Consider the following 26,254-nt stretch of genomic DNA (forward strand, 5'->3'; position numbering starts at 1 on the left):
AACATTGCCTGTGGCCAACTTAAACTAGAGTAATTAGTGCTTCATATTACTTGGAGATTCCTTTGAATAACCACTTAACGATTTACTTTCAGCATTTCATGAATATTTCTATTGTAAATATAAAACTAATGTTCAAAATTTAGTTATCAAAAATGTTATAGTGTATTTGGAGAAACAGTTCTCAAGCTTATTAATAAATCACAGTGTCAGTTACTTAAACAGTCATAGGGAACCAACCTAATAAAAATATCCCGAACTGCTTGTTCACTTGCTCCGATGTATTTGCTGAGTAACTCTGGCCCCTATTGGGTAAAATACAATTAAGTTAGAATTGAAATAAAATTCTTTAAAAACAAAATATAATTGTTTATGGCTTAGTCCAAATGCAGTCGTGGGGAATTCTTAATATGATCAAACAGCTGTCTCAAATCCATCTTAAACATTATGTGGCTGGAATAAATATCCTACCACAGGTTCTACATCTTGTGCCTCCTCTGACAGTCTCAGGGCTTAGCTCTCTGACAGAATGCCACATCCTCAGAAAGGCCTGGCTGCCGACCCCACCGGATCCTGCTTGTTTGTCTCTCTCCACCAGTAGAATATAAGCCCCAAAAAGGCAGTTTTGTTCACTACTGAAACCCCAGTGCCAAAAACAGCATAAGTATTGAATAACTGTTTACTAATGAATGGTTTAAAAAGGGAAAATGTTCCATCTATCTCAAATCTTTGGAGACTCCAAAAAATGTGTAATGAGATATGAATTATTTTAATCAGCATTTTCAATTCCTGAAACCAATCTATTTGGCCAGAAGGTGAAGAATAGATCATTTTTTCCAAAAGTCAACTGAAAAACTTTCAAAACGATTCCTTTTAACAAAATCAATAATGAGGACAGTCTTTTCTTAAATTGGGATCTTTTTACAAACTGAATAGGCCCAGGGGCACCTGAGTGGCTCAGTCAGTTGAGCGTCCAGTTCTTGGTTTCGGCTCAGGTCATGATCTCGGGGTGGTGGGATTGAGCCCTGTGTTGGGCTCTGTGCTCAACATGGAGCTGCTTGTCCCTCACCCTCTGCCCCTCCCCCTATTTGCACACTTGCTCTAATAAATAAAATCTTTAAAAACAAAACTGAATAGGCCCTAAAGTGATCTCTAGTGAAAAATCCTTACTTCAAAAAGACCTAATACTGATCAGGATATGTGATCCCAATAAAGAATTTCTAATACTCAGCTAGCTAGGTATCTACTGACATACTAGTATTTAATGAGATTTCCTAGTCAATACAGAACCACAGAGGATGGAACAAGAAACAACTAAGGCAAAATATTATGAACAAGGCAACATACTGGTGTCAGTGAAGGCCCTTGTCTTTGAGGCATGTCTCCCAGGCCCTACCCTGACCTACCCAGAATTTTCTTTACTGAAACCTTTCTGTTGAGAATTCATCCCAAACCATTATTTGAAGGTTTACTAAAAGGGACAAGATGGCCTCCCTAATGGAACAATCTAAAATACAACAAGATGTGTAAGCTTTAATCCTGAAGATTGTTTTCCTTTAAATAGTGAAACTACATTTTAGTGACAAGCAAAAGAGGATATATAATCACAGTTATTCCAGAATCCAGGAAAAGAAGGGAGGAAAATTTAAGTTATAGTGTTTCTCCATCACTGCCAGGGTAGCTGGTAACCATATAACCAGCTCATTAAAAAAAAAAAAAGTGTCATTACAAAAAGGGTAGGCATAACCTGATTGCGAATTACTAAACTGGCTTTCACATTATTAATCAGCTTTGAAAAAGGCTACAATATATATCGATTCCTTTCCCTTGAGATCTAATCACTCTTTGGTACACTACTGTGGGGTTGCTGACAGCATACAAAGACACGGCACCTCAGACTGCAAGAACATGCCGGTGGCAGACTGAGGCACTCCCCAACGCTGTCCGCCGGCATGTCCTGTCACCCCCACATGCACCTTCTGAGGACACTCAGGCGCAGTGTGGCACACACGGGGGTGAAAGAGCCACCAAGGAACGGAGCTAAAAAAAAAAAAAACCCGACTTCCACCTTAGTGTGGCCTCCAACCCCTAGTCTTCTAGGTTTTCTTCCCCCTTCAGGTGTAGTTTGCTCTTTTATCTGAGTATTTATGCATGATTCTACTTGATAATGCATGAAGATTTACATTAAGTAAAAACAGCATAAGCCCTACAAAAGAGAGGTGGCTCATGATGCAACGTCCCACATAGCCCAGTGTGGAGCCCAGTGTGCGGCTTGAACTTAGGAGCCTGAGATCAAGACCTGAGCTGAGACCAAGAGTTGGATGCTTAACCGACTGAGCCACCCAGGTGCCCCCTCCCACAGAGCTTTAACTAATAGATGGATCACTGCTGCTAGTTTTCCAAATATGAGACTAACCCACAATCAAGAAATATAAATGGTGTGGGCAAGGTTATAGAGAAATAGGTACACTCATCGTTACTGGTGGGGATATAAAATGATGCAGTCACTGGGAAAAACAGATCAGCAGTGCCTCAGTAAGTCACACACAGAATTATATGCCCCAGCAGCTACACTGCCTAGGTATATATTCAAGAGAAATGAAAACATGTCCACACAGAAATGTGTACACAAATGTTTACAGCAACATTATGCATAAGAGCCAAAAGGTGGAAATAACCTAAATATCTACAATCATGAATGGAGAAAAACCTGACACCCACACAATGAAATATCATTTCAGCTTTAAAAAGAACTAACTGAAGTACTGGGGCATCTGGGTGGCTCAGTCAGTTAAGCCTCTGACTCGATCTCGGCTCAGGTCATGGTCTCAGGATTGTGAGATAGAGCCCGCAGTGGGCTCTGTGCTAAGCATGAAGTCTGCTTGAGATTCTCTCTCTCCCTCTGCCCCTTCCCCCACATAAAATCTAAAAAAAATGTATCTTTAAAAAAAAAAAAAACAAGTATTGATGGATGCTACCACTTGGATGAACCTTGAAAACATTCTAAGTCAAGGAAGCCAGTCACAAAAAGACAACATACACATGATTCCTTTTACATGAAATGTCCAGAACAGGAAAATCCCTAGATAGCACATTAGTGGCTGCCACGGGCTGGGGGGGGGGGGGTGAAAAAGTTTTGAAATAAGAAATAAGAGAGAGGTGGTGGTTACATAGCATTGTGAATGCATTACATGCCACTGAATTGTCTACTTTGTTATGTAAATTTACCTCCATTAAAAAAAGAGAAAAGGTAAAAATGCAAGACATACCTTGACACTAATGAAATTCATTCCACTCTCCCGTGCGATTACTCCAGCTAGTAAGGTTTTTCCTGTTCCGGGAGGACCATACAACAGTACTCCTGTTCTTTGTCGTATGGGCAAGTTTGCAAACAGTTCTGGGTACTGAACAACACAAAAATATGACAAAGAGCTCAAGTCTAAAAAAAGGACTAAGCAGCAAAGTCAATGTACAGGAAGAAGTATTTGGATGGGAGTAACTTCCACCTTTACTAACCGTGTAACGACAAAAAATGAAGTTCCTATTCAATATATGAGTTCAAAGGAACTACCACCGATTTTTTACCAAGTGGACCACGGAATACATTCTTCCTAAAGTGTGTATAACTGCCTCTGAACTTCTTTTCATTTTGTCCTGTTTTTAAAAAATATTATAACAGTACTACATTTAGAAAATAACCAATCTTTTAACAAGCATATACTGCCTTCCCCTTGTATGGTTCAAACGGCAAGTTATGATAGCTGTGTATATTCAAATATACTGAATCAAAGAAAGAAAAATAATAGAGAAGCATGTATAATGATAACAGTAAGCTCTCCCAAGAGCCTCCATGCCGAGCAGGTGACTGCTTCTAAATTACTGGAGAGCAAGACTTTGTGAACAGGGGAGCCAAACATCAGGCTAATGTCAGCAATATCCTGGTCTCCTCTGTTAGGTATGCCTATTCAGTTCCCCCTGCTGGCAAAATTCTAACCCCATCTCTCTCTCCATTCTAATCTCAAGAGGCCCCAAAGTCAGCCATTATGCAAAGAGCCTCAGCGAATCTGGGTTCCAATGCCCAGACCCAGCATTTGGGGGGCATGATCCTGCTGGCGAGTGCTCCCATGCCCACCTTCTCTCAGGCTTTAACCTGCAGTCCTGGGCTGCCCTCAATATGCCCCGGGCCCACTGGCCACGGTTTCTAGGACTTGCCATCTAGTCTCATGTAACTGAGGTCCTTACCCAGGTCTCTCCTTTTTGCATGGGTCACTGATCTCACGCAATGATCCTTATCTCGAAGGTTTGCGGTTCAAATGCACTACCACCTAGACTGTGCCTTCTGATCTTCTGAACAGTCTATCCCTGCCTCCTTTATCCTGCCACCTGCCTGGTCTATGCTGCCTGCTAACTCTGTCTTTCTAGGACTGAGACCCAGAATCTGGAATCTGACTTAAGCCCTCAGTTCTGTGGACCTAGACGACTCTTCCAGATTATTCCTACCCGTTTCTGTTCAAATCCCAGGTGACAGTTCATTTGCTTTAGTATCATCTGAATGATTCAAGCAAAACACAAGAATTATGCAATTCACATCAAAATATACATACTGTAAATATCACCCCAGCTTTCTTTTTAAGTTATGAACAGGCAAGGAGTATACCAAATACTTCAAAAAATCTGTTAAGAGTATCAAAAATAGTGCTGGCATTTATTTGGTAACTCAGTAAATACTTCTTGAATCAAACTGAGACTAGGCAAGCCAACACATAAAACCATTCAGTGGTTCTTCTGGAAGTACTTGTTTTTTTTTCTTTTTAAGTACCTTAGCTGGTAATTGGATGGTATCCATGAGTATCTGCCGAACTTCATGTAATCCACCAATCTTATCCCAGCCCAGGTCCCTAGGTTTATGCAAGTTGACATTTCGCAGAGACACAGGAATAAATCCATGGAGAGCCTTTTGGAAGTCCAATGTTGTTAAAGCTAATTCTGTTTAAAAATAAACACAACTTGTTTTGGTAGTCATATCTATATATGAATCTTTAATATTTGCTATCATCTTAGCAGGAGAGGCTGATTTCCTACTCACCTGCTTATCTGAATACTAAAAGAGAATATATTTAATTCTTACTATATTAACTCTCTGAATGGCAAGATTTCAAATTTTGGATTTAATAGGAACACGTACCTTCCCTGGTGGATATGCTCTGATGAGAGAGGTGAGCATGTATGGCTCGATCCACAAGCACTGTAAAATCTCTAGCCACAAACCCTTCAGTTTCTTTAGCTATACGTTTCAGGTCAAGATTAGTGAAATTGCTTATTTCACAGTCCAGTTTATTTTTTATTACGTTATGCAGAATTTCACACCTTTGCTCCTAAAGAAAAAAAACATAAAATTCGATTTTTTTTTTTTTTTTAAGATTTTATTTATTTGACAAGGAGGGAGAGACAACGAGAGAGGGAACACAAGCAGGGGCAGAGGGAGAGGGAGAAGCAGGCTTCCCACGGAGCCAGGAACCCGATGCGGGGCTCGATCCCAGGACCCCGGGATCATGACCTGAGCCGAAGGCAGACGCTTAATGACTGAGGCACCCAGGTGCCCCAAAAATGCAATTTCTAATTTTACTCAAATGTAAACTCTAGTACATATATTTTCAGAAAAACCAGGCTGACATAATCTAGGGTAACAGAAAGAGATTGGCAGTTGTCTGCAGATGCAGTGGAGGAGGGACGGATTGCAAAGGGGCACCGGGAAACTTTTGGGACTGATGGAAATGTCTGTTACCTTAACTGTGGTGATGGTTTCATGATGTATACATGTTAAATGGTATATACAGCAGATAATATATACATGTTAAACATTATTAAATTGTACAATTTTTTTCTAATTTTAAATTGTACACTTTATTTTTTTTTTAAGATTTTATTTATTTGAGAGAGAGACACAGCGAGAGAGGGAACACAAGCAGGGGGAGTGGGAGAGGGAGAAGCAGGCTTCCCGCCGAGCAGGGAGCCCGATGCGGGGCTCGATCCCAGGACCCTGGGACCACGACCTGAGCGGAAGGCAGACGCTTAACGACTGAGCCGTTCAGGCGCCCCTGGGCATCTGACTCTTGGTCTCAGCTCAGGTTTTGAGATCTCAGGGTCGTGAGTCCAAGCCCTGTGTTGGGCTCAGCATGGAGCCTGCTTAAAAAAGAAACAGACATTCAATGACCAATACTACTACATTCTGTTATACTTACTACTAGGTTTAATACTTTCATTCTTCAATAACAGGTAATTAGCACAGGGTCTGAATATTTAGGATAAGAATTTTAAAGGGGCCCCTGGGTGCTTAGTCGGTTAAGTGTCCAACTCTTGATTTTTGGCTAAAGTCATGATCTCACAATTGTGAGATCGAGTCCCATGTCAGGCTCTGCGCTCAGCATGGAGACTGCTTGATTCTCTCTCCCTCTCCCTTTGCCCCTCCCCTGGCCCCTGTGCTCTTTCTCGCTCTCAAAAAAAATAAAATCTTAAAAAAAAAAAGAGAGAATTTTAAAGAAGAGGTTAAAATGTGCTTGTCAAAGAAGTCCTGGAACATACTTCTTTGAGCTCGCTGCCTCTAAAACCTTCCTGAACATGAGTCCCCAAAGGGGACGATGGGCCATATAGGCTTGTGATATTGTAATTTATGATAAGAAATACAGATTTCGTTTTTGTCCCTGTTTCTGGCCAGATCTCCTAAAACCCTTAGAATTTCTTAAGTGGTAAGAATGATAAAGGTGTCCTGATAGTCACACCCTTTCCAACACACCAGAGTTTATGTTAATGAGGGGGGCCTTTCAGAAAGCACCTAAGGCTGGGGGCTGGCTGCCAGGGAACGAACCATGAATAGAGGGTTGAAACTTGCAGTACCACACTTCGATTTCCAGGAAGGGGAAAGGGTTGAAGGTTAAAGGTTGAGTCAATTGCAAAAGGCCAAAGATTTAATCAATCATGCCTATGTAATGAAACCTCCACAGAGACCCAAAAGGAGAGGATTCAGAGAGCCTCCAGGTTGGTGAACCAGAAAGCTTCCACGTGCCATCTTGCCAGGCCCTAAGTGTCACAAGGACGGAAGCCATTTGGTGAGAACAGAACCTCATCGTATGTATCTTTCATCTGGCTACTGATTTGGATCCTTTAATATCCTCTGGAATAAACTAGTAAGCTACTGAGTAAACTAGCTTTCTTAGTTCTGTGAGCTGCTCTGGAAAATTACTTAAAGCCAAGCAGGGGGTTTTGGGAACCTCTGATTTACAGCTAGTTGCTCAGAAGCACAGGTAACAAGCTAGATTTGCAATTGGCATTGAAGCGGAAAACAGTCCACAGGATTGAGGCCTTAATCTGTGGAATCTGATGCTATCTGAGTAGATCGCAGAATTAAGTTGAATTCTAGCACACCCATCTGGTGTCTGAGAATTGCCTGGCAGTGTGAAGGAAAAACACACACGTTAGAATTGAGTACTAAAATCATAGAGGGTATAGAATATTGGTGCTCATAAAGAAACAAATGTTTAATCAAATTTTAAAAAAACATCTATTTGGACAAAAAAAGGATAAAAACCATATGATCATTTCAATAGATGCAGAAAAAGCACTGGACAAAGTATAACATCCATTCTTGATAAAAACTCTCTGCAAAATACGTCTAACAGGGAACATACCTCAACATAATAAACGCCATATATGAAAAACCCAAGTGAACATCATATGCAATGGTGAAAAACTGAAAGCTTTTCCTCTAAGATCGGGAACAAGACAAGGATGTCCACTCTCACCACTTTAATTCAACATAGTACTAGAAGTCCTAGCCACAGCAGCCAGACAACAAAAAGAAATAAAAGGCATCCAAACTGGTAAAGAAGTAAAACTTTCCCTATTTGTAGATGACGTGATACTGTATTTAGAAAACCCTAAAGACTCCAGCAAAAAGTACTAGAACTGATAAATGAATTCAGTAAAGTTACAGGATACAAAATCTACGTAATCTGTTGCATTCCTATACACTAACAGTGAAGCAGCAGAAAGTGAAATTAATGATCCCTTTTACAATTGCACCAAAAACAATAAAATATCCATGAATAAACTTAACCAAAGAGGTGAAACACCTGTACTCTGAAAACTATAAAATACTGATAAAAAAAATTTAAACCAATGCAAAGAAATGGAAAGACATTCCATGCTCACAGGTTGGAAGAACAAATATTGTTAAATATTTATACTACCCAAATCAATCTACACATTTAATGCAATTCCTATCAAAATACCATCAGCATTTTTCACAGAACTAGAACAAATAATTCTGAAATTTGTATGGAACCAAAGATGCCACATAGCCAAAGCAATCTTGAAAAAGAAAAGCAAAGCTGGAGGCATAATTCCAGACTTCAAGTTATATTACAAAGTGGTAGTAATTAAAACAGTATGGTACTGGCATAAAAACAGACACAGAGATCAATGGAATAGAACAGAACACCCAGGAATAAACCCAGAATTAGATGGTCAACTAATCTTTGACAAAGGAGGAATGAACATACAATGGGAAAAAAGACAATGTCTTCAACAAATGGTGCAGGGAAAACTGGACAGCCACATACAAAGAATGAAACTGGACCGCTTTCTTTCACCATACACAAAAATAAATTCAAAATGGATTGATGACCTAAATGTGAGACCTAAAACCATGAAAATCCTTAAAGAAAAAAAATCCTTAAAGAGAGCACAGGCAGTAATTTCTCTGACATCGGTCAATGCAACATTCTTCTACGTGTATTTCCCAAGGCCAGGGAAATAAAAGCAAAAATAAACTATTGGAACTACATCAAAATAAAAAGCTTCTGCACAGCGAAGGAAACAATCAACAAAACTAAAAGGCAACCTACTGAGTGGGAGAAGATAGTTGCAAAAGATATATCTAATAAAGGGTTAGTATCCAAAATATACAAAGAACTGATATAACTCAGTACCCCAAAAACAATCCAATTAAAAAATGGGCAGAAAAAAAACGGCAGAAGACATGAACACAAATTTCTCCAAAGAAGAGATACAGATGGCCAACAGACATGAAAAGATGCCCAACATCACTATGCATCAGGGAAATGCAAATCAAAACTACAATGATCTAGATATCACCTCACGCCTGTCAGAATGGCTAATAAAAAAACACAGTAAGTATTGACAAGGATGTGAAGAAAAAAGAACCCTCTTGCATTGTTCGTGGGAATACAAACTGGTGCAACCACTGTGGAAAACTGAAGAGGTTCCTCAAAGAATTAAAACTTGAACGACCCTATGATCCAGTGATCACACTACTGGGTATTTACCCTCAAAAATACAAAAACACTAATTCAAAGGGATACATGCACCCTTATGTTTATGGCAGCATTATTTACAGTAGCCAAATTATGGAAGCAGCCCAAGTGTCCATCACTAGATGAATGAATAAAGATGTGGTAAATATATACAATGGAACATTACTCAGCCATAAAGATGAGATCTTGCCATTTGCAACAACATGGATAGAGCTAAAGAGTATATATAATGCTAAGCAAAATACATCAGAGAAAGGCAAGTATCATGTGATTTCACTCATATGTAGAATTTAAGAAACAAATAAGCAAAGGAAAAAAGAAAGGAGACAAACCAAGAAACACTCCTAACTACAGAGAAGAAACTGATTGTTACCAGAGGGACAGTGGGTTGGGGGGATGGGTGAAATACATGATGAGGGTTAAAGAGTATACTTATGATGGAAAAAAAAAAATATATATATATACACATACTCATAATTCTATTTGCATTTCTTACTAAATGCTCTTTCTTACTAAAAAGAAATCTTTAAAAAAGATAACTATGTAAGGTAATGGATGTGTTCAATTAACTTGATTGTGGTAAATATTTCATAATGTATATGTAAATGTATTGTATACTTTAAACATATACAACTTTGTTGTATCGATAAACTGGAAATCAATAAATCAATAAACTGGAAAAAAATTCAAATGTCCATGATGTATTTACAGATTTCACCAATGGAAAATGAAGCAGTTCAGAATTTGTAGGGTTTTTGTTTTTTAAATGGAATAACAAAACTTCAATAATTTAAAAAAAATGTTTTCCAAAAAACCTTGGAAAGTACACAGTAACATTTCAGATGGTTATAAATGGAAATTGTGCATCTGAGCACAACATGCACCAAATGTCACCTTTAAAATATCCTTAAGCATAAGTTTAAAGCCATAAATTAGTAATAAAATTAAAAAATGAAGGATGACTGGGTGGCTCAGTCAGTTAAGCGTCTGACTCTTGATCTGAGTCATAAGTTCAAGCCCTGCACTGGCTCCATGCCTACAGATAAATTTATTTAAAATATATTTTATATAAATTATATTAATACATTTAATTAACTTATAAATTTATTATAAGTACAAATATAAACGAATTTGTTTAAAATAAATTTAATTAATTAAATACATAAAGTAAAATTGAAAAATGGTTTATATGAAGAGGGGCATATTTCAACAATCTTCACAAGTAGTATTACCTGATTAGGAGGTTGAATATGATGGACACACTGAAATATGTGAATTCCTTGAGCAGAGACAAGCAAAGGATGCAGAGAATGTTGAGACTGGCTTGTGGCAATCAGTGCAACCAAACTTCCCATGGAAATAAACTCTTTCATCAGATCACTCAAAGCTAGAACAAAGCAATACAGTGTAAAAGCTTAGTAAATATAAACGTGAAATTTAAGAATTATACAGCGGCTCAGGTCATGATCCTGGAGTCCCGGGATCGAGTCCCACATCGGGCTCCCTGCTCAGCGGGGAGTCTGCTTCTCCCTCTGACCCTCTTCCCTCTCATGCTATCTCTCATTCTCTGTCAAAAAAAAAAAAATCTTAAAAATAATAACCTGGGGGCACCTGGGTGGCTCAGTCGTTAGGCGTCTGCCTTCGGCTCAGGTCATGATCCCAGGGTCCTGGGATCGAGCCCCGCATCGGGCTCCCTGCTCTGCGGGAAGCCTGCTTCTCCCTCTCCCACTCCCCCTGCTTGTGTTCCCTCTCTCGCTGTCTCTCTGTCAAATAAATAAATAAAATCTTTAAAAAATAATAATAACCTGAAGTTGAGCTTTTAGGTGGAGTACAAAGAGTATGGATCCTTCATACCTTCTAAAAATTAAATCTGCCACTCATTCATTGATTGATTTACTGGGGACCTAGTAACAGCCCTACTCCAACCAATCTCACGGAGGCAGAGGAAGCACTGTAAACGAGTCCGTATACTCAGAACAACGCCTAGGTGGTTCCTTACTTCTAGATCTTAAAAGTAAATGAACAGGAGTCTCTGAAATAAATACAGAAGGATGATAAATTTCCATATTGTGCTGTGTTGATTAGGCAAAATACAGTTCCTATTCCTATGACTTCCTGAACAATCTCTTTCCACCCCAGGTCTTGCCAGGTTTGGTTGTTAGGTCAGAACTGCAACAGGCATTAATCAGGTGTATCTGAGTCTTGACCTAGAAATTTGCAGCATTCCATTAAACACTACACTAACAAGTTTTGCAGATCCTACAGGATTCAAACTCTGAGATTAACATGAGTTTGTAATAACCCAAGGTACTGTGGTTGCATTTTGTCTTTGTTCCAGCTCTCAAGAACCGTGGGGCAGCTACATGCTGCCAAACCCTCCAGCACTCCCCCCAGCTCCCTCCGTGAATTCTACGCTCCAGGTAGAGGGTAGTCACTAACATCCCACCATTTTTCGTACCTCTGTGCCTTTGCCTGTGGATCATTCTTCCTTTGCTTCCTCATTAGCTGCTTCATGCTAATTTCCACTCCTCCGTCAAAATTCAGTTAACTGCAGTTATCAATTCCCCCCAACAGCCCTCTCTGCTAACTCCTTACCACCCCTCCCAGTCCCAGTTGAGGGTGAGCGCTCCTACGGTGCCCCGCGTACACCTCTAGCAGAGCAGATCCCACCACCTCTGAGCTGTGCCACCCTGGTCAAATGACTTAATCTCTCCATTTTCATTTATTCACCTGGAGAATATCTGCATGTAGAGTACAAAACAATCCCTAACCCAGAAAAGGCACTCAATGCGTGGTAGCTACCATTATTATTATCATCAGTATTCTGTACGAAAATTGTCTGTTTACTTTTAGTTTCGCTCCTAGACTTTGAGAACACAACTGTGCAGAAGCATTAGACAAACATTTGTCAAAAGAACAAAGCCAGAGTAAATCCATACAATGAAGCAATTTCTAATAAGCATAGGAGAATGAAAAGACCCCAGAAGACTAATCACAAAGCTGCAGAATTTTCACACTGCACTTGTCTACCAATTTTACTAATATAGAAGCTTCAAAAGCAACACGTAACATCGCATTTTCTGAAGAGAGCAGATTTATCAGTAAGACTAAAACTGTTAGCTAACCGAAGGAAAAGGCCCACAGCCCTGAGCGGATGCATTTCCATTACCATGTGCCAGCCGCTGGCTCTGCACAGCCTCAGGGCCGTGCTCATGTTCTGGGACAGCAGGCCGGCCTACAATGAGGTCAAGGTCGTCCAGCAGAATCACAGAAGGCTGCCTCCATGCCGCCTCAGAGAAAGCCAACTCCAGGGTTTTTTGTACGTTTTCAAGCCTTTTCCCTTAATATGGGAGATATGAAATGGTTTTAATGTTATTTCAGGCCTGGTAAGTTCTGGCTGCCCTTTTGAGAGCATTAGAAAAGCTCAATATTGATTTAACTCTGAAAATTTCAGCTGTATTTTGTTAATATACCAATCACTAAAATTTGTTAATCATTAACTTGGTTTTAATTAATGTAGTCTCAAAGGACTCACTAAAGAACTGAATTTTATAAAGTGGAAAAAAGGAACATGCTACTGTAAGTCCTGTATGTACGCATTCTTTACCTGGCCTTATTCCACAGAAAATTTCAGATGGCATACAACAAAACAGTAAAATAAAAGGAGGATGTGGAAAAACGTAAGAGTAGGGGATCAAGATTCAGATAAAACCAAACATAAATGTAGCTGTCCAGAGGATCTAGAGTTACTGTATTTCAATCATACATTGGCTCCAAACTTCCTGGTGAATTGCCAACTTTTAATTTTCAAAGAACAGAAAATATATAAATTCATAAGCCGAAATAAAGAGTTCCTGTTACTTAGGTCTACAACAAAACTTTCACATGAAGTTTCAAGTAGGACTCTGGGAGATGGACAGTCTCTCTAAAACCACCTTTGTAGCATATGAAATAATGGGTTTTCGAAGGCTATTTCTTGGTTTCTTACCATATACTAGATAAAATACACAAACATACACAGAGCATGGGACTAATTGGGATGACATGGTAGAGGTAGCCAAGGGGGAAAAAAAGTTACTCAAAATAAAATCTTTCCAATCTTGTTTTTTAAAAAAATAGGTAATAAGCAGTAAAGACTTAAAAAGTACCAAAGTGTACATGGTAAATTTTAATTCTCCTCTTCACTGTCCACAGCCAGCCTTCCCCCGCCTCACCCAGGGTTTCTCTAGCAATTCAGGGATAATTTATACGCATTAGCGTATACTTTCCCAAATGGTCTAAGTTGGCATTTTCAGGAATATAGTCTACAAAGAGTTTTGGCCAGGAAAAAAAGGAGGGGGCCTCCATCAGTATGGAGAGTTTAAAAAATTTTGCTGAAAATATTAGAAAGCCAAAGATTTTAAATTTCCAAGAAATTTCAATGACTAACAGAAAAATTAAAGATCAGATATTCACATTTATTAGATTAATGACATTAAATAACATTTCCATCTTTCTAGCAGAAAAGGGTTTTATGTAGAGTGTTATCATATTCATACCTCGTAAAGTTTTACAGTCAACATTCTCCACATGGGCATCCAATATGTCAGATGCTTCTTTACAGACTGCCTTGGCTAAAGTTGATTTTCCAGTGCCCTAGAAAATAATTGCTTCATAAGCAATATATTCAATCACAGAAATAGCTTCTGTTACTGTGGCAACCCAAGATTCAGCCTCACCGATCAAGTGTACACTACCCAATGTTCTATGTCTGTTATATCTCAATAAAGCTAGAGGTTAAAAAAAAAAGAGAGAGAGAAAGGAAAAGAAATTCCACATCCCTGGAGCTCTAGAATCACATTGTGGTGGGTGACATTTAGCATAAAGTAAACTAATAGGAGGGAGTGAAAATCTGGACTCAGGAAGTTTTAAGAGCATTCAGGGTAAGTGGGAAAGATTTCCTAAATATGTATTCAAGTCTATCAAAGAAAAATACGTAATATTCTGCAAAGAAACCAGGAGGCTCCAGCTTCCCAGCCTTTATATGGGAATCCCAGAATTCAAGTAGTAGAGAAACACAGGCAAGGGAAACAGAGGACAACCCAACCTCTGGAATTTAAGCCGCCCAAAAAGGGGCATTTCCCACCCCAATTCCAACCTCAATTGGTACTGACACTAAAGATAATTGCTTTGAGAAAGTAAAATATATATATACTAGTCTAGTACTGTGTGAGAAAGGTGTTACTAAAATGACTTTTGTTTCAAGCTGTTAGAAGCTGGATGTATCCTATGTTCATTATAGGGCAGAGACAGAAAATGCACATCTAATTTGTTTTTACAATTTGTTAAGACAATCACTAATACTTAATTTCTTTTACCTTTAAAAACAGGCAATGCTTCATTATTTACTAGAAGGGAATAATGTGAATATTAAATAATTTTTCCAGAGAAATGAACCCTAATCCCATTTAATTTCAACTCTTTTTATCTTTTTTTTTTTTTTTTTTTAGATTTTATTTATTTATTTGACAGAGAGAGACACAGCGAGAGAGGGAACACAAGCCGGGGGAGTGGGAGAGGGAGAAGCAGGCTTCCTGCGGAGGGGGAAGGATCCCGCAGGGCCAGGACCCTGGGATCATGACCTGAGCCAAAGGCAGCCGCTTAACAACTGAGCCACCCAGGTGCCCCTTAATTTCAACTATTTTTATTTTTTTTATTTTTTATTTTTTTAAAGATTTCATTTATTTATTTGAGAGAAAGACAATGAGATAGAGAGAGAGCGCATGAGAGGGAGGAGGGTCAGAGGGAGAAGCAGACTCCCCGCTGAGCAGGGAGCCCGATGTGGGACTCGATCCCGGGACTCCAGGATCATGACCTGAGCCGAAGGCAGTCGCTTAACCAACTGAGCCAACCAGGTGCCCTCAACTATTTTTAATGGAAACATTTATTACCCACTTCCCTATTATCTTAAATTAACTGTAATTTTAATCCAGTTTCTTGATCATTTACAGTATTACCGTGACAACCAATTAGTGTACCATGTGGCCCTCAGAGACTCTTAAGGTGGGCAGAACTGTTTATTTTTATATTAATATAAAGTGACTCCCAGACTGTATAGGGTTTGATCCTGGTTTATAAAATATGCAAAAAATAAAATAATGATGAACGCTTAGCAGAGAGAGGTAAAAATGTTGTATAATCATCCCACCTCACAGAAGTAGCCAAAGTCAACTGTTCTAATGTTTCATCCTTCCAGACACTCCCCGCACATTTTATGTAAATTTATGAAGATGGGATTATTTGTGCGGGTTCATGACAAATCACTGTCCTCCTTATGGACAAATATGAAGCCGCACCCATTCCCCAGCATGCCGCTGCAGAGATACTGGACTGTAACAGGTTCCATAAGCCCCTTCCTAATGTACATTAATGCTGCTTCCAATTTTTAACTATTATAAGTAAAGCTAAAATAAATATCCATATGCCTGTTTACTTATCTGTCAGATTATATGTTCAGAATAAATTTCTAGGAGTGGAATTACTATATCAAAAGGTACACATTTAAAATTTTGCGGAACATTGCTATAGTGTCCCCTAGAAAGGTTGACATTGGTAGGTTTTTATAATTCTTTTAATACAGGTTTTCCCCTTCAGAGCACTGTTATCTCTTGCCCTTGTTGCTTTGTCTAGCTTTAAGAGAGCTGTGCCAGTTCTAATATTTTGTTTTTCAGCACTATGAGCTGGCAAAACAGCCAACCTTGTTATACAAAGTGTGAAATTTGGCAGGCACTCAACAAATACTACCATCAATACAGCTTCCAGAATTGCATTTACATTTACAGTCAATGGGCTCCAGGGGCGCCTGGCTGCCTCAGTTGGTAGAGCATGCAACTCTTGATCTCGGGGTCATGAGTTTGAGCCCCATATTGGATGTAGAGATTACTTAAAAATAAAAAATCTTTAAAAAATAAAATAAAGGCAATGCTTTCCAAAGAATAGAAATCAGAAGTGCTGAGATACAGGTCCCCTGCCATAATCATTTTGCCTAGTCAGAGGGCCTTCTCCTCACATAGAGTCATTTACATTTGTATAATACCATTTTTCAGCTTACAAAGTGCTTTCACACATATTATTTCCCTTAAGTGAAGTTAATCCTAAGAAGGCAGATAAGAAACCAAAAACCTGCCTGAGGTCACAGCCGGTAAATACATGACAGAGGTGGGACTCAAATCCAGGTCTTCTCTGCTTGTTCTTCCTATTAACCATGCTACCCCTAGGTGAGATGGGGAAGTCTGGTTTCTGAGCCAAGAATATTGCTTTTTCAAAATAAATACTCTACAATGAGGATGCATTTTGAAATCTGACAAAATCTAGAAACCACACAGAATAGTTGCTATATGTCACGAGCCTTGCATATCTGGGATAAATCCCACTTGATTATGGTATAAATTCTTCATATACATTGGTTGACTTGATTTGCTAATATTTTGTTGAGGATTTCTGCATCTATGTTCATGAGAGATACTGGTCTATAGTTTTCTTTTCTTGTAATGCCTTTGTCTGGTTTTGGTATTAGGGTGATGGCTGGCCTCATAGAATGAGTTATGAAGTACTCCTTTTGCTTCTATCCTCTGAAAGAGATTGTAGAAAACTGGTGTAATTTCTTCCTTATATGTTTGATAGAATACACCAGTGAACCTATCTGGGCCTGAGAGGTTTTAAAGATTTTTTTTTTAAAGACTTATTTATTTCAGAGAGAGAGAGAGAGAGAGAGAGAGGGAGAGAGAATGAGAGATAGAGAGCACGAGAGGGAAGAGGGTCAGAGGGAGAAGCAGACTCTCTGCCGAGCAGGGAGCCCGATGCGGGGCTCGATCCCAGGACCCTGGGACCGTGACCTGAGCCGAAGGCAGATGCTTAACGACTGAGCCACCCAGGTGCCCCTAAACTGATGAAGATTAAAGAGAAGACACAAATCACCAAGATCAGGAAATGGCTCATCACAACAGATTCCATAGCCATTCAAAGGATAGTAAAAGGAATACTGTCAACAACTTTATGCTCATAAATTTGACAATTTAGGAGAAATGGACCAATTCCTTGAAATTACAAACTACCAAATGTCTGCCAAGGTGAAAAAGACAATTAAGGAAATTTAATGTATAATTAAAAAGTTAAAGGTGAAGTAATCTCCACACCCAGATAGTATCACTGGAGATTTTACCAAACATTTAAGAAGAATGAATACCAACTTTAGATAATCTCTTCCAGAAAATGGAACAAGAAGGAACACTTCTCAACTCATTTTATTAGGCCAGTGTTACCCTGATAGCAAAACTAGACAAAGACAGTACGAAAATAGAAAACTACAGGCTAGGGGCGCCTGGGTGGCTCAGTCGTTAAACGTCTGCCTTCAGCTCAGGTCACGATCCCAGGGTCCTGGGATCGAGCCCTGCATCGGGCTCCCTGCTCAGTGGGAAGCGTGCTTCTCCCTCTCCCACTCCCCTTGCTTGTGTTTCCTCTCTCGTTGTCTCTGTCAAATAAATAAGATCTTAAAAAAAAAACTATAGGCTAATATCGCTCATGAATTTAGATGTAAAAATCCTCAACAGAATATTAGCAAAGAGTGGAGCACCTGGCTGGCTCTCAGAAGAGCATGGAACTCTTGATCTCAGGGTCATGAGTTTGAGCCCCATGTTGGATGCAGAGATTACTCAGATTAAAAAAAAAACAAAAACAATAACTGGGGCACCTGGGTGGCTCATTTGGTTAAGAGTCCGACTCTTGTTTTTGGCTCAGGTCATGACTCAGGGTTGTGAGATCAATCCCCGTATTGGGCTCCCTGCCGAGCAGGGAGTCTGCTTCTCTCCCTCTCCCTCTGCCCCCCCACCCCCAATTTGTGCACGTGCTCTGTCTCTCTCAAATAAATCTTAAAAAAAAAAAAAAAGATCATTAGCAAACAAACTTGGCAATGTATACAAAGAATAATATACCACAACCTAGTGGGATTTATTACAGATACGTAAGGCTGGTTCAATATTTGAAAACCAATCAACCCTATCAACACCCTAAAAAGCAAAAATCATACAATCGTATCAGTTGGTACAGAAAAAAGGCAGGGAGGATGTCACCTTATTCATCTTATTCATCACCACTTTCTAAATTTCCCAAGCAAATGTAGCCTTCCCAAATCTTGTGTTAACAACCCCATATAACAGATGATCAAAACCCAGAGAGAGAAAAAAAGTGATTAATGCAATGGGCACATTTTAACCACATACCTTTCCTCCTGTGAATAAAAGGGCTCCATTCCTTAGTCCTGCCACTAGGGACATCAGCTGTCGAGACAAAGGGCGTCCCAGGAGGCTGTGAGTGATGTGTTCCATGGAGGATACACCTAAGGAATTCACTCCTCTGCAAAATATATACATTGTTGCATGATAAAACACTGAAGCAGGATAAAATCCAGCTGAAAAAAATTCTGTAACTTTCCTTCCCAGGCTGGTTAATAATTTTTAAAAGAGTAAAATGTGGAAATTTTCCCTTACTTGAAAGTATATTGAATTAATGCCAAATCTGAGTTAACAGCTTTTAAAAATTAGTTTTATTACTTTCAAACATGTACAGTGACTAGAAGTTTTGTCTGAACAGGGCATCTTAAGGAATTTGTCTTAACACACATGGACACCCCTCTCAAAATGATTTTTGGTTTGGTAATCAACATAATCATAAATGCATGCATTTGAAGTGTTAGGATAATTGCAGGCTTATTTCCTCTTAAACTTAGCCTTTGAAATCTAGTTTCAATTTGTAGATTATACAAGCACGAACCTCAACCTACTTCCTGACACTAGCACTTTCTTTCTGATAATAAATATAAATTCCTAAAATCAGAGTCTGAAGAGATTTTACTTTCAACATGAATAATATGCTGTATTTAAACACTGTTACTTTATGGTTTAATCCTTCTACTAGAACATTTACAGACTATACTACTACAGGAAATCAAATCACTACTACTACAACTACAAAAAGCCTCTGTGAAGAATGGGAAGATGTCATGCTTATAGGAGATTCTCATACTGCGTAAGAGATAAAGAAATTAAGACGGGGTTCTTTTCAGACTTGTTTGGTTTTAAAAGTTAAGGAAAACACAAATAATCCTAATTAGTAAATTAATAAGAGAGTTGAAGGAATAACTTAATTTGAAATATTTTTTTTCTTAAGAGATTTTATTTGACAGAGACACAGCGAGAGAGGGAACACAAGCAGGGGGGAGTGGGAGAGGGAGAAGCAGGCTTCCCGCTGAGCAGGGAGCTCGATGCGGGGCTCGATCCCAGGACCCCGGGATCATGACCTGAGCCAAAGGCAGACGTTTAATGACTGAGCCACCCAGGCGCCCCTAATTTGAAATATTTTTAAACATTCAAATAATGTTTTTGGATTTAACGTTTAAAATAAATGTATTAGCTCTAAGAAGTATTGTTTTACTCAAGTACATATGATCCGAATCATACCGAGTTGCTTCCTTCTCACAAATCAAATCTCAAAGCAAAATTTCTAATAAGCTTCAGCCCTTTATGTAGTTACCTAAGAAGGCAAATTACCAAGCAAGGTATGAAAACAGAAACAATCCTTGAAAAAAAAAATCTACTAATGAATTAAGATAATTCAATGACATTAACATCTACTTTAACGTTCATACATAAAAACCCTGCCAGAGATCATGTCAAACATGACTGTAAACATACTAGTTTGGCCAGAACTTCTTACCCCAAGCAGTTCAGCTTTAAAAAAGGAAGAATAAAGTCAATTTCCTCACTGTTTTCTTCTTTTACCATAGGGTCTAGAAGGACCTACAGTAGCAAGGAAAAATCAGTTTTACATTTCAAAGTTGTATCTTTGGCCTGTTTTTCTCAGGTCCCAGGAAACTGAATTACTGATTCTGTTACACAGAGAGAAAAGACACATTGTGCATGCAAGATCATTACTCAAAATAGCCTTCACAATAATAATTTACTCAACCAAGGAACAAAAATATTTATGGTCAACAACCAGTTAAAGGATGTCATCTCCTTCATACATTTTAAGGACACATCTTTATTTGCAATTTTGATGTGTGTCATATTTACTCTACACAATTCTTACATTTTTACCTCCTCTGAATGGTATTCCTTCAATTTTATCTCAAAAGTAGAGAGACAATGTCTAGTTCCCAACCATTCAAATTCTAAACAACTAGAACATCTTTAATCCTATAACAAGAGTGAAAACGAAAACCTAATATTCTAAAAAGACCAGTTATAAAATCCTTCTGGAAGAAAAGTGATCTGATAATATTTGTGAGGAGCTGAGAATTTAAGAACTGCCAAAATAATATGGGTATTGCAAATATGGGTTACAGCAAAGCTGCAAGTAAAAATATGAATTTAAAAAAATCAAACCCCTAAAGCTAAGTTTTCTTGTGTTTCAATACTAGAATAATATGAAATCATAATTCATTTGCCAGTTAACACAATTCTATTCTTAAAACTTAATTGTGCATTGATTTTAAGTTTAGGACAAATCAATTTGTTTAGATAAGTTAAAGAGACTATATAATAAAATATTTTAAATCAAGTTATTCCTTACTCTTATTCATGTTTCTAACACACTTCAGGATGCAAAGTCTTATAGGTAAACTAATACTTTATTATCGATCCTATGTGACAAATATTATTCCATTAAATATTCAATAGTATGTGATTACTTGTATTGTGGTCTTCTGCAGCAGATTGGTGCTCAACAAAAAAATGTTCTCTTTTTCTTTTTCCCAAGAATGAACTATATTTAGAGAAAACTCCTTCAACCCTATCAAAAAAAAAGTAATGTAGAGTTAGCACTGAAGCAGAGATGAAATAATTTAAGATTTAAATTTATTTAAATTTAAACAAAGGTATTCTTTGATATGTAAAACCATTTACTTACTATGTTTCCTGTTCACACGTATGACAGGTTGGCAAAATAATGAAAACTTCCTCAATAGGAAAAAAATCAAAATAACAAAATGTACCCACCGTCTTTAATTCTCAGCTTAATATATTCTTCCTCTGATAGGAGCAAAGGAAGTGTAGTGGTAGTACACTGCTGTAACCATGAAGAGAACACAGTTCTTACGTCTTCGTCACTTACATCTTTGGGCTGCCAGAGCAAAGGGAAGAACAGTAATGAGTTATCCAAATACCTAAGTGAATGTTAACATCATTAGCTTAACACCTTATCTAGCTAATATGTAAACCTTGATACGGCCGATGCACCTTAAGCCTCTTAACCTCTCCGAGCCTTGCTCGCCTCATGTGAGAACCATTAGCTGGTGTCCATTAGGAGGAGACTGGTCAATTAAGTCAATCACGGTATATACCCATTCAGCCACAGTTTGGCACAAGTGATTACATGTGCTAGTTCAAGATGCAACGAGCCTGGCATGACCATTTGTTATCTGTGTGACTGTGTGCAAATTAATAAAACTGTCTGAACCTCAGTTTTATAATCTATTAAATGGGAACTAAAAATAAATAATTTTAAAAGCTAAAAAAAAAAAAAAAGCAAACCTTACCAAACAAAACCAGGAAGGATGTTCATATTTATAGGCACAGATTTGGGATTTCATATTACAGGGCAAGGAGGACAGTGCAGCCTGAAGAGACATTTACAGGGGCGCCTGAGTGGCTCAGTCGGTTAAGTGTCTGACTCTTGATTTCGGCTCAGGTCAGAATCTCAGGGTCATGAGACTGAGCCCCACACTGAGCTCCGCGCCAGGCATGGAGCCTGCTTAAGATTCTCTGTCTCCCTCTCCCTTTCTTAAAAAAAAAAAAAAAGAGCAAAAACAAAAAAACATTTACAGAAGTGGTGAAATTTTATTTATTAACTTTTTTTTAAAGATTTTATTTATTATTTATTCCTGAGAGACAGAGAGAGAGAGAGAAGCAGAGGGAGAAGCAGGCTTCCCGCCGAGCAGAGAGCCCGATGCGGGAACTCGATCCCAGGACCCTGGGATCATGACCTGAGCCGAAGGCAGACGCTTAACCATCTGAGCCACCCAGGCGCCCAGAAGTGGTGAAATTTTAAACACTCCTTATCTCTACGACCAGTGATACATGTACCATGGTTTGGCTCACTGGATGACCATTCCAACCCCATTCTCCCTTGCCTCCCTCCATTAAAGAGGTGGGAAAGAAAACTCCATTCCCAACCTGGAGCTGTGTGTGTGTGTACACGTACATGTGTGTGTGCCTGCATTGTGACCAATGGTGTGCAATCGCAATCATTGGGAAGGGCTTCTCCTCCTAATCAAAAGGTAGAGAAACCTTGCAGAGAAGGTTTTTGCTTTGAGCCTTCTGCTGCCAAGAATGCAGATGTTGATGCCTATTCGTACAGCAAATGCCTTGCATCTGAGAGGAGGAAAGTTACAGGCTAAGGATGGCAGAAAGACCAAAGGAGCCTAGATCCTTGCTGACATAGTTTAACTACCTCTGGGCTCCTCCAAACTTCTTTGTACATGAGAAAAATAGGCTCTTTATATGCTGAAGTCATTTTTTTTTCTGTTAAGCAGGCCACAGTGCTGATACACTCAATAAGTACAATGTTAATAAACTGTTCAAAAGGAATGAAGAAATTCTAAGAAAAACAATTTTTAAAGTTTTAAAATCAGAATTAAGTTTTTAAAGCCTATTTGAAGTTAAAAACAGGAAAACCCAAAAATTCATGTAGGAAAGATCATTAATATGTGCCTAGGAAAATAAACCTCTATTCATTCTACCATTTTTCAACTGGTCCATTTTTTTTTTTTAAAGATTTATTTATTTATTTGAGAAAGAGAAAGAGAGTGAGTGAGCACACAGTGGGAGAGGGAGAAGCAGACTTCCTGCGGAGCAGGGAGCCCGACATGGGGCTCGATCCCAGGACCCTGGGATCATGACCCGAGCCGAAGGCAGACGGCTCAACCGACTGAACCACCCAGGTGCCCCTTAACTGGTCCATTTCTGATCTCTCCTCATCCAGTGTCATGCTAGGTCTGCCGATTAAGCTCAGTTTAGAACTTGATCACTACAAAAAGCAAGCTAAACTAAGTATAGGCATTGCTTTCATACTCTTAAAGATCACAGAAATAGTCTGTTTGGATACTACTGGGCAATGGGATTAAAGACCTAAAGGAAGAGCGCGTGGCTGGCTCAGTTAGTAGAGCAAGTGACTCTTGATCTCTGGGTCCTCAGTTTGAGCCCCATGTGCAGGGTAGAGTTTACTTGCCAAAAAATATACCTAAAATCAAGACTCGAAGAATCAGAAAGCAACCCACGGTTCCTCTAGAATCAACCATTCTTATGTCCTAAGAGATATAAATCAGCCCAGAAGACACCTTCCAATGTCCTAAAGTTTCCACTAAAATAAGCAACTCAGGGGGTGCCTGGGTGGCTCAGTCGTTAAGCATCTGCCTTTGGCTCAGGTCATGATCCCAGGGTCTGGGATCGAGCCACGCATTAGGCTCCCTGCTCGGCGGGAAGCCTGCTTCTTCCTCTGCCACTCCCCCTGCTTGTGTTCCCTCTCTCACTGTCTGTCAAGAAATAAATAAAAAATCTTTAAAAAAAAAAAATAAGCAACTCAGGATAAAGAAAGGAATTCTGTAGTAATATCCTATTATTGAGACAAAAAGAATTTCATGACCAGGGGCTGTTTTTTTCATGAGACCTAACTTTTGAAAAATACCAAGATTAACTAAAAAGTTAAAACTAGAAATCACTGTGTACCATTCTGCCAATGGGTTAAATGTTCAGTTACATACTGTTATGGAAATGGCACTTATTCTATTTGTTTTCCTCTTCTCCGGTACATAAGTTGTCTTATCTGGGGTTTCATCAACTAGAAAGTTCTGTTAAAATGGTTCTTCTGTGATTTGAAAGTATAATCAGAGAAGGATAAAATCGTGTCTGGAAATTTTAAAACCTGTAATGCAGTAATTTTCCAGTATCGTTGTTCTCTGGGAGCTGGTAAATTAGACTGGCACGGGTGACAATACCCTGGTAATGAGCAGCCTAGCACTTTCAGGCTACAGTATTAATACCGAAACAACATGGGGGAATTTTTTTTAAATTACATGGATGTAGGAAAAATATCTTTTAAAAAACAAATTATTGGGGTACCTGGTGGCTCAGTCAGTGGAGCATGCAAGTCTTGATCTTGGGGTCGTGAGTTTGAGCCCCACTTTGGGCATAGAGCTTATTTAATAAAAAAAAGCCAAATTATCCATGTTTTGCATTGGCACAATATACATAATATATGTGTTGCTTACTAAAGATTTCTTGGTTTCTCAAAAAGTTAAACAGAATTACCATAAGATCCAGGAACTCGGGGTGCCTAAGTGGCTCAGTTGGTTAAGCATCTGGCTCTTGATTTGGGCTCAGGTCATGATCTCAGGGTTGTGAGATCAAGCCCCATGTTAGGCTCTGTGCTGGGCGTGGAGCCTGCTTAAGATTCTCTTTCCCTCCCCGCCCCCACCCAGCTCTCCCTTTCTCTAAAAAAAAAAGAAAAAATATATATATATACACATACATATATATATATATATATATATATATATGGCAATTCAACTCCTAGGTATATACCCCAAATAACTCAAAGCAGGGACTCAACAGATACTTGTATACTAATGTCCATAGCAGCATCATTCACAATAGCCAAAAAGGTGGAAACAACCCAAGGGTCCATCAACAGATGAATGGACAAACAAAATGTGGTATATGCATACAATGGAATATTATTTCACCATAAGTAGGAATGAATATATTCTACAACCTGGACGAGCCTTAAAAACATGTTAAGTGAAATAATTCAGATGCATGGGACAAATATTACTGGATTCCACTTATATGAAATATCTAGAATACATGAATTCATAGAGAGAATATAGATTACAGGTTACCAAGAGCTGGAGGAGCAGGGGATGGGGCATTATGGCTGAATGGGCATAGAGTTTCTGTTCGGGGGCTGGGAAAGTTTTGGAAATGGGGGGTAGTGATGACTGCACATAATGAATGTAATTAATGCTGCTGAATTGTACACTTAAAAATGGTTAAAATAGCATTTCATTAGATATATTTTACCACAACAAAATAAAACAGAGACTTCTTTGCCCTTCTGGCAAAAAGGAATACAACATTCCTGTTACTTGGCCGAAGCAGCTAGAAATTTTACATGACATGTAAAACAACTGTGATAGAACATAAATTTGAACTCACTAAGTTTTCTCTAGGTTGTAATTTTAGAGATCTTGGAATTTTAGGGGTAATTTCCACTGGAGTTATTCTGACTACTGCATGCATTTCTATATTTAGTCTCTTTCTCAGGTCATCTGGAATCTGAAATTTAAAAATAAATAGATATATAAATATGTGAAAACTTGATTTAAAAATATTCCACAGCATACATACATTGCTATTAACTTCTATGAATTCAGGTAAACTGATGGAAGTTATCAAGATTCGTAAGAGTAACCAGATGGATATTCAGGCAGTTGTATCACAAACATTTCCATTTTTCCTCTTCGTTTATTTCCACACCGTCTTTGGAATGAGATCCATCAATCTGGATCTCTCAAGTCAAGTCTGCTTGAGGACTGCCACTCCTCGGTGCCCATAGCCGCCAACCTTTCAAGTGGGGCGGGAAGTGTGGACTCCTCACTGCCATCTTATATGGTCGATAGGCCTCTACCTGGCACTTCTTCACCCTGTCCTCACCATGTGTTTTCAAGGAAAAAAATGGGATTGCCACCAAATGGCAGAACCATTAATAGAAAAGAGAAGTCCTAACAAGTTCAGTGTTAGACATTTTTATTTTGAAGATGCAGCAGGATCTAAACTAGGAGTTTAGAGCTAACGGAAAATAATGAGCTGATGGTCTGGAATTTTAGAAAACGA

General features: G+C 38.8%; 1 protein-coding gene across 5 annotated transcripts in view; it reads right to left on the reverse strand.

Annotated features, from left to right (window-relative positions):
- The window catches only part of PEX1 (peroxisomal biogenesis factor 1), a 42,332-nt gene that overhangs the window by 6,534 nt on the left and 9,544 nt on the right, over nt 1–26,254 (reverse strand). For 4 of the 5 annotated variants that reach the window (XM_028118200.2, XM_028118210.2, XM_028118192.2 and 1 more), the window contains 12 exons: nt 25,577–25,696; nt 21,362–21,485; nt 21,055–21,155; nt 20,079–20,161; nt 18,587–18,719; nt 13,868–13,964; nt 12,499–12,669; nt 10,562–10,716; nt 5,183–5,372; nt 4,817–4,983; nt 3,267–3,401; nt 238–302 (listed from right to left, as the gene is read on the reverse strand). In XM_028118200.2, the coding sequence (XP_027974001.1) occupies nt 238–302; nt 3,267–3,401; nt 4,817–4,983; nt 5,183–5,372; nt 10,562–10,716; nt 12,499–12,669; nt 13,868–13,964; nt 18,587–18,719; nt 20,079–20,161; nt 21,055–21,155; nt 21,362–21,485; nt 25,577–25,696 (1,541 nt within the window). The remainder of the gene's footprint in view (nt 1–237; nt 303–3,266; nt 3,402–4,816; nt 4,984–5,182; nt 5,373–10,561; nt 10,717–12,498; nt 12,670–13,867; nt 13,965–18,586; nt 18,720–20,078; nt 20,162–21,054; nt 21,156–21,361; nt 21,486–25,576; nt 25,697–26,254) is intronic. The other variant, XM_088018498.1, reaches the window with a different exon arrangement.

Source organism: Eumetopias jubatus, unplaced genomic scaffold (genome assembly GCF_037043125.1).
Source record: "Eumetopias jubatus isolate StellerSeaLion01/CBP00866 unplaced genomic scaffold, mEumJub1_p1.0 scaffold_14, whole genome shotgun sequence".
Classification (NCBI taxonomy): Eukaryota; Metazoa; Chordata; class Mammalia; order Carnivora; family Otariidae; genus Eumetopias; species Eumetopias jubatus.